Below are 9,560 nucleotides of genomic sequence, written 5' to 3'. Positions count from 1 at the left end.
GTTGCCCATGGTGAGAGGCGGCGGGCTGGTGTGGGTTTGCTTATAGCTCCCCAGCTCTGCCGCCATGTGTTGGAGTTTACCCCGGTGAACGAGAGGGTCGTTTCCCTGCGCCTACGGGTCGGGGATAGGTCTCTCACTGTTGTTTGTGCCTACGGGCCGAACGGCAGTGCAGAGTACCCGACCTTCTTGGAGTCTCTGGGAGGGGTGCTGGAAAGTGCTCCGACTGGGGACTCTATCGTTCTACTGGGGGACTTCAACGCCCACGTGGGCAACGACAGTGACACCTGGAGGGGCGTGATTGGGAGGAACGGCCCCCCTGATCTGAACCCGAGTGGTGTTCAGTTATTGGACTTCTGTGCTAGTCACAGTTTGTCCATAACGAACACCATGTTCAAGCATAAGGGTGTCCATCAGTGCACGTGGCACCAGGACACCCTAGGCCGCAGGTCGATGATCGACTTTGTTGTTGTTTCATCTGACCTGCGGCCGTATGTCTTGGACACTCGTGTAAAGAGAGGGGCGGAGCTGTCAACTGATCAAAGGGTGGCTTGCCCACTTCAGGTTGGTGGAGAGTGCCTGCCTCAAGTGGAGGAGTTTAAGTATCTAGGGGTCCTGTTCATGAGTGAGGGAAGGATGGAACGGGAGATTGACAGACGGATCGGTGCAGCTTCTGCAGTAATGCAGTCGATGTATCGGTCTGTCGTGGTGAAGAAAGAGCTGAGCCGCAAGGCGAAGCTCTCGATTTACCAGTCAATCTATGTTCCTACTCTCACCTATGGTCATGAGCTTTGGGTCATGACCGAAAGGACAAGATCCTGGATACAGGCGGCCGAAATGAGCTTTCTCCGCAGGGTGGCTGGGCGATCCCTTAGAGATAGGGTGAGAAGCTTGGTCACCTGGGAGGAGCTCAGAGTAGAGCCGCTGCTCCTCCACATCGAGAGGGGTCAGCTGAGGTGGCTTGGGCATCTGTTTCGGATGCCTCCGGAACACCTTCCTGGGAAGGTGTTCCGGTCCCGTCCCACCGGGAAGAGACCCCGGGGAAGACCTAGGACACGCTGGAGGGACTATGTCTCCCGGCTGGCCTGGGAACGCCTCGCGGAAGAGCTAGAGGAAGTGTCTGGGGAGAGGGAAGTCTGGGCATCCCTGCTTAGACTGCTGCCCCCGCGACCCGGCCCCAGATAAGCGGAAGAAGATGATGATGATGATGATGACATTCAGTTTGGAGTTTAGGAGATTGTCTTGACCCGGACCCCTAAATGCATGTGATTGGTTGATTAGATAATTGCATTAATGAGAAATTGAACAGTTGTTCCTAATAATCCTTTAGGTGAGTGTATATCAACATTGTATCTGCTGATAACAGTTTAATATATACATTTCATTCATTTAGCAGATGCTCAAATCCAAGGTGACTTTCAGGAGTGAGTGGAGAATCCTTTTATTTTTTTACATGCCTTTTATGAGAATTCAAACCACAATCCTTGCATTGTTTGCTCCACGTCCAACCAACTGAATTATAAGGGACCATGTATATCAGGGGTGGGCAAACTAAAACCCGCGGCCGAACCTGGCCCATGAGGCAATTCCAATCTGACCTGCGGTAGGTAACAAATTAATTTGGAGGGTAAAACAAAACTCACCAGCCCAATCTTATCAATCTGAATCTGAATTAAAATAATTTAGACATTATAATGCACCCACTGTATAAACTTTTTAATTAATTACCTTTTCTTGGCCTGAATATCATTTAAAATTTGCAAATTACAAAACAAATGTGGCCTTCCATTTAATTTAGAAATCCTGATGTGGCACCCAAGCCAAAAAATGTGCCCTCCCCTGATGTATATTCATACCGTGAATAGAGCTGTACAAAAGTCTTAGCCTACATGAGAACATTGAGTGAAGACATTTATCTTGTGAGGGCAGGGTTTGCCTATGTGTTTTTGATTTTTATTTAGTAACGTGGTTTTAGTATCATTTTGAACGTAGCCTTCTTCTTCTGTGTTGGTCCAAATGAGTTTCCACTTGCGTTTCTGTTCACTTGCTCCCTATCAGTTCTCATATAGTTCAGTCCTGTTTGTAGCTTCTTTGTAAGGTAATGTTTTTTGCTACTCTAGTGAGCCCTTCTTGTCGATTCCAATGGTAACCAGTGTATCAGACCCTTGCCTGTCTGTTTTGTATTTTAACCTTGATTCTGCTTAAGTCCTAATATACCTCTGCATCTGCCTGATCTGACCTGCCTGTGTATCGACCTTTTGCTTGCCCTGTTTATTTGGATTTCTAGATTCTGGATTTGGGTTGTTGTTATAGATCCACTCCCTTGTCCATGTATTCATGACATACTGTGGGTAGAACAAGTATTTGATACACTGCCGATTTTGCAGGTTTTCCCACTTACAAAGCATGTGGCAGTCTGTAATTTTTATCATAGGTAAACTTCCTCTGTGAGAGACGGAATCTAAAACAAGAATTAATTAGCATTTTATTGCATGACATAAGTATTTGATCACTAACCAACCAGTATCTGAGTAGTTTGTTAACATTAATTTGAATTATACACAGACATTAATACAAAAGTAAAAACAAAAGTTAGTTTTGTTTTTACCTTTAGGATAACAAATATTGTAACTTTTTATTGTGTTAAGGTTTATTATTCTATTCTCATACCCAACATACTGGTATGTGTGTATCACTACAGCCTTTGAGGAAATGGTAACAAAACAATGTCTTCAACATATTTTATTTTAGAGAACTTCAAAAACAATTTAGATCCACACAATCAACTTGTGAAATTCAAATGTATAGTGTAGTTGAACTATGATTTTGTAAGGCTTGCTGTGAACATAGTACAAGCCACTAACATTAGCAATGTAGTTCGTGGGATTCATTTTAATAAGAAAGAAAAATCCTATTAGTTTTGCAGAAAAGTATAGTTAAATTACTTGACTAATTTGCCTTTCAGAGGTTTCTGCAAAGTATTATCTTTTGACGTGATCAGTAGGCTGAAATATGTCTATATTAGGCAATACATTACCATTTTCACAGTTCCTGATAATAAATTAGGCCTTGGTTGGTCAAGACATATGTAGAAATATATTGTGGTTCCACTATTTCTCAGAGAATTAATAGATTGAGTACAAAGACATCCAAGCCATCAGCGTAAAATCTAAGGTAAATTACAGTTTCGGTAAATTTGCAGTGTTTTTTGACTGAAATATGTATAATTTAATTTACATAATTTAACACTTTAATTTGATTTAATTACTTTAAAAAGTACATAAGATTATCAATGCCATTTCTTATGTAAAATGCTGACTGTTTTGGTATGATTTCATAATGTACATTTATGGTTTCATTTCTTTTCACGTGAATGAGGTTTGATTTAATTTCAGTCGTTATTTGGATATTTACAGACTGAATATTAGAAGATAATTTAATACATACATTAAATGTAAAGAAATATTATTACATTATTATCAGCAAAATTCCTTTGCATTTTGGTATGTTTTTCTTGATTCAGTATAAAATAAAACCCAATTCCTAAAGCTATTAAGATTTTGCACAGCAAAAACATTACTTGAATATTTAGCATAATTATATTGCACAACAATGATTCAAATATTGTTTTTCATTTAATACTGACCAATTGTGTCTTTAGGGCATTTGCCAGGAGAGGCAGATTTGCCAAGACACTAAAGGAGATACTCAAAACAAACATACTGTCAAAAAGCAATACCACATTTGTAAAATATTTTAAATAAATAACATGCCAATTCTATCAGGACATTTACAATTTGGTCAGATTACACCTTATACAAAAATATGTTTTATGAGTTTGTTTTATGAAGATCACTGTAAATTAATTAATATTTGTTTTTCAAGTGGTATGCAGATTACATTTTCCTCAATTGATTTATGACCCTTAAACCTAATTAAAGCAAATATATTTGAACTGATATTCTTTTTTTATTAATTAATCAGAGTGTTCAGGCTGACCATGGTATAAAATGTAGTTATCAAATGTCAAAACTAGTTGTAAATTAGAGGTTTTCCAATTCCACTCACAGTTTTGTCGAGTTTACACATGTTTGTTTGTATACAATATGTTTCCAGGCTTAAAAACTATTGATTTTCACATTTTCAAGAATCTGTTATAATATTTATATATTAATTATATTCCCGTCTCCTTTCAACAGTTACTTCAAAGCATGGATTATGATTATTCAGACTTTTTCAGTGATGATGAGTTGAAACAGCTGAACTTGTCTGATATTATCAGACCAGATAAATATGTTCCTGCACTTGGGCCCCGCCACCTGTTGGTATTGGTGTTCTATGCCCTGGTCTTCCTTCTGGGGGTCCCAGGAAATGCTCTGGTGGTGTGGGTAACAGGCTTCCGAATGCCGCGCTCCGTCACTTCTCTGTGGTTCCTCAACCTAGCACTTGCTGACTTGCTGTGCTGCCTGTCCTTGCCCCTTCTTATGGTGCCACTGGCCATGGACCAGCACTGGCCATTTGGGACCGTGGCCTGCACGCTAATTAAGGGCCTCATCTTCCTGGTCATGTATTGTAGTGTGCTGCTGCTGGTACTCATCAGCCTGGACCGCTGGCTGCTGGTCAGCCGGCCAGTGATATGCCAGAACTGGAGGAGGCCTAAAAAGGCTGCCTGGGTGTGTGTCTGTATTTGGCTTTTGTCTCTGCTGAGCAGCATTCCCCAGTTTGTCTATGTGAAGGAGGTTCAGTTAAGCAGCAGCAAGTCTGAGTGCAAGGGATCTTACACAAGAACCAGCGCTTGGGCTGTTACTATAATGCGGTTCCTTATGGGTTTCATACTGCCATTCGTAGTTATTGTGGCATGTCATTTGGTTGTGTACAATAGGGCAGGGCAGAGGTCTGGGACGAGGTCTGTCAGGGGTGGTGAGATTCGCTCCAGTCGCACCTTGAGGGTTATTATTGGTGTGTCGTTGAGCTTCTTCTTGTGCTGGCTCCCACTGCACATACTGGACATCCTTGAACTGTTGACACCCCGGGACTCACCACACAGTCCAAATGTACAGCTGGCACATGTCCTGGCTATGTGCCTGGCCTATTGCAACAGCTGCCTCAACCCGCTGCTCTACGTATGTCTGGGAAGAAGCTTTAAGCAGAGTATGAATCGCTCCCTGCGCAGTGTGTTCAACTTTGCGACTGAAGAGCCGGTACCCAGAAAAAGCATAACAAAGAGCACATCAGAAAAAACTCAAGAGATGGCAATTATGTGACCGTGTATGTGTGTATGTGCCTGAGTGTGAGAACACTCGGAATCGGTTAAGTCAGAGTGTTTTGTGACATTGATTACTATTGTGTTGTGTGTTGTGTAAAGAAAACAGGAACTTCAGCCTGCTGTAATATTGCTGCCATCACTCCCATGTACACATGTATTCAATTGCATTTGGCTTTATACAGCTCTGGAAAAAATTAGAAAAGGTGCAGTGGTCTCTTAATTTTTTCTGGAGCTGTATGTACTTGGGTTGAGATTTTAATTGAAATTCACGGAAAAGTAATTTGGACATTTATCAAATATTTATGTCATGCAATAAAATGCAGATTAATTCTTGTTTTATTCCGTCTCTCACAGTTGAAGTGTACCTATGATAAAAAATTACAGACCTCTACATGCTTTGTAAGTAGGAAAACCTGCAAAATTAGCAGTTTATCAAATACTTGTTCACCCCACTGTATGTAATGTGTAAAATAATCAGATAATATAACCAACCTGTTAATGAGCACCCCAGAGCAGGAGATATGCTTCAAAAGGAACCGATGTTACTTATTAATTTTAATATACATATTTTATATTAGTACCCATTCCTGTTAAATATATATCTGTTTGTATTGAAATGTTTTGAAACATTGAAACCAAGTTGTTTCTTTAAAAAACGTCTGTGTCTGTGATTCAGCTGCAAACACCCATTTCCTTCCTCTCCATCACAAATATAGACAAATCTGTCATGTGCTTTTATCAGAAATCATTTTCACTTCATCTTTACCGATGAGTACTCTGTTTTACAATATGGTGCCAGGAAGCATAGACTGGAATGTGTCCCTGGTTGTTAAGAGGGACTATTCTTCAAGACTAGTTTTGCAATCTTAAGGTTGCCTATTTGGGGAAGCTGCATGTTCCTCACTTCTGCCTGTATCTATGGTTTTGGTCTTCTTAAACTCTCCGGAAAACAAAAAGATTCAATATTCAAATTTTTAAGAACTTGCTTTGGAAAACAGTTACATTACCAACTACTTTCTTTTGAGACAGACCTCAGCAATCAGGAGTAATCAACAGACATTTTTATTATTTACAATAAATAAATCACTCTTTAAAGTTAGGATATTGAGTTCCCGTTTGTCAGAGTAGCACTGGCAAACCCCAGTTACACACAACTTGTATACATTATTTTGTATCTATTTTTGTTATTATTATTATTAAACCTTTATTTCAACAAGGAACACAGACTGAGACCATGGTCTCATTTACAGCTGGGCCCTGCATATATGTTTACACATATAGTAAGATTAAAAACAAAGAGAAAAAGAACAGTATAGAGACAAAACAAGAAACAGATTAGAAGACGCTTAAACACAAGGCAAAGTACATTGCTTTAAACACTGGTGATATTCCCTCAGTGGCCTCGTGTTTTTAGAAGGTATTGCGATGGTCTGTGCTGTCCCTTAGGTGTGCTAAACAAACGCAGCGCACATGTTTTCAAAGCCTATGAAACACCCGTGAAAGTACAAATCATGTATTACTCTCGAGTTTTACATACAAGTCATCTACAATCTGAGCATGTCTGACGTACCACTCTGGAAGATTTACTTTCATCAGATACCCTAACCCAGGGACCTACTGAACACACACAAGGCCCTTCAACACATCAAAACATGTAGCTTATTTTAACCATGGAAAGGATCCTACGATCATCCCCCACTGTTGTCTTCCATGGACATCCAGGCCTGTGTGTTGCAGAGCTCACCAGTGTGTTCTTTTTTTCTCAGGATGTACCAAACTGTTGATCTGGCCATGTTCCTGCTATCTGTCAGATTTTTTTCCTCCAGCCTAAGGATTGCCTGTTTCACCTGTTTTGGGAGCTCCTTTGACCTCATGTTGTGGGTTCACAGCAACAGCTTCCAAATGTGAATGCCACACCTGGAATCAACTCCAGAACTTTTACCTGCTTAATTGATGAATAAATAACGAAGGAATAGCCCACACCTGTCCATGAAACAGCTTTTGAGTCAATTGTGAATTACTTATCGTCCCTTGAAAAAGAGGGGGTTACATATTAAAGAGCTGTAATTCCTAAAGCCTTCCTACAATTTGGATGTGAATACCCTCAAATTAAATCTAAGAGACTGCACTTCAAGCCCATATTCATTATTTAACTGTGACTTTAATATATTTTGGTCAACAGCCAAAATATTTATCTTATATTCATGAAAGCAAGATGATCGAAAGTCTCTTACTGAGTGAGTGAGTGGATGTGTTAATTATCCATTGTTTAAAAGCGTAGTTGTTAGAGATGCGGACTGCCATGTAGGCAACCAGCGTTGGATCCTCACCATGGACAAAACACATTATGTTTTAGGATTTGTTCAGGATAGACTTAAACTTCGCTGGCTACGAGCTTCAATAGCTATGTTATATTACGCCTAAAATAAAACTTTTTATGGTTATATTGTGATGGATTAACTGCACCAACAAGGGACATATTGCTCTCGATTTACATAGCGCAGCTCACATAGCGTAATGATTGGCTATTCAACTACATTATAGTAAGCCTAAAGTAAAATTGTTTATGGTTATATTGCGATGGACAAAGTGCACAGACAACAATCACATTCCTCTCGATTTTGATTTACATAGCAGGGTTCACATTGCGTAGAGGAACCAGGCATCATTCATTGCTGTATAAATATTACATGGCCATTTACAGTAATGTCTTTCTAATTTAACGCATTGAATGTAGTGTATCAACCCTGTTATACCTGTTATTGGTTTGGATGTTAGCTAATGTGGGGAACTAGTTTCAAGATCAGTGGAGTTTTGACTAATTGGTTTAACACTGCAGAAATAAACAGACACCACGTTCTTACACATTTCATGTACAACTGTTTAACTGCATTGTGGTTAAAGACAGATTGTCACATAGGAAACCGCAGATCAAATCTAGCCAGGGCAACAACATACATCCTTTCTAATTGTGGGTCTGTAGAAATAGGATTGCCTAGTTCCTTTTCTTGTTTGTAGTGTCCTGAAGATTTAAGTATTTCCAAATTGATGCCTAAGGAGTTTTTACCCAGGAAGTGCAAGACGATGATAACATCAGAAAAAAAACAGGACATGGGTAATATGTGAGTGACTACATGTGTGTGTGTGTGTTAGTGTTTGTGTGAGCGTGCGTTAGTGAGTAAAACTAAGTAAGCACTATTTCAAAATGTCATGTCAGAATGATTTGTGTCACTTAGTGCTCAGTATTCTGTAATAGAACAGGAACCTCTGCTATGGATAATGTTTACACAACCAATCACCATTACACATTAATATAATAGCATCTTTTCATCCTTTATCTACAGTAGTTCTCAAAAGTATTAACCCTCCCTGGACTTATTACAACATGAAATCAAAATTAGGATCATCACATGGAAAATAGTTCAAAATTAATAACAAATATGTTCCATCAATATGGCTCAAGATCTTTGGGGAACTGCAATTTTCAACTCTTTCCACATACTCTCACTTGGATTTAGGTCTGGGCTTTGACTGGGCTGTAGAGTATGTTTGGGGTCATTGTCCTGCTTTCGTTTACTGCTCATTTACCAATCCTGGACACTAGGTTACCCTGCCATACAGTGCATATAGTTTGAATTATATTTTTCATAAATGTTGGTTGTTGATATGATATTGCACTCCATTATAACATGCCATGTTTTGCTGGAAGTTGCAACTTTATCCTAAAAATGGTATGGGGGTGGATTGCTAGTGATATGGTCTATGTGCTATTTAGAATTCATGGCACACTCATCCAGCATGGCTACCACAGCATTCTGCACTGATACGCCATTCAGTCTAGGTTGAGCTTAGTGGGACTATCATTTGTTTTTCAACAAGACAGTGACCCAAAACTCACCTCCAGGCTGTGTAAGGGCAATTTGACCAAGATGGAGAGTGATGGTGCTGCATCAGATGACCTGGGCTCCACAATCACCTAACATTGACCTCATTGAGATTGTTTGGGTTGAGTTGGACCGCAAAGACAAAGAAAAGCAGTCAACAAGTGCTCAGCATTATGAGAAATCTCCTTCAGGACTGTTGGAAAAGCAGTCCAGGTGACCACTTCATGAAGCTGGTTTAGAGAATGCCAAGAGTGTGTTCATAATTTTAATGTTGTCACTATTTTTCTACAATGTGGAAAATAGTAAAAATAAAGAAATACCCTTGAATGAGTAGGTGTGGGTGGGGCAGCAGATAAGGTGACATCTTGGAGGAGTCCTCCTAGGGTTTTGGCTAGAGGACAGTCCTCCCAGCT

At 39.9% G+C, this 9,560-nt stretch overlaps 1 protein-coding gene across 1 annotated transcript; it reads left to right on the top strand.

Annotated features, from left to right (window-relative positions):
• Positions 1-2,791: 2,791 nt before the first annotated feature.
• Positions 2,792-7,203, top strand: LOC105006441 (C5a anaphylatoxin chemotactic receptor 1). The gene is made up of 2 exons (XM_010864984.5): positions 2,792-3,171; positions 4,197-7,203. The coding sequence occupies exon 2, from the start codon at positions 4,209-4,211 to the stop codon at positions 5,259-5,261; it is 1,053 nt and encodes a 350-aa protein (XP_010863286.1). The 5' UTR covers positions 2,792-3,171; positions 4,197-4,208; the 3' UTR covers positions 5,262-7,203.
• The last annotated feature ends 2,357 nt before the right edge of the window (positions 7,204-9,560 follow it).

The sequence above is a fragment of the Esox lucius genome, chromosome 1 (assembly GCF_011004845.1).
Source record: "Esox lucius isolate fEsoLuc1 chromosome 1, fEsoLuc1.pri, whole genome shotgun sequence".
Taxonomy (NCBI): Eukaryota; Metazoa; Chordata; class Actinopteri; order Esociformes; family Esocidae; genus Esox; species Esox lucius.
This window is presented reverse-complemented; position numbering and strand designations above follow the sequence as displayed.

Bases quoted from the DNA above. Each gene is read 5' to 3' on its own strand.
- LOC105006441 (XM_010864984.5), top strand. From the start codon at position 4,209: ATGGATTATGATTATTCAGACTTTTTCAGTGATGATGAGTTGAAACAG.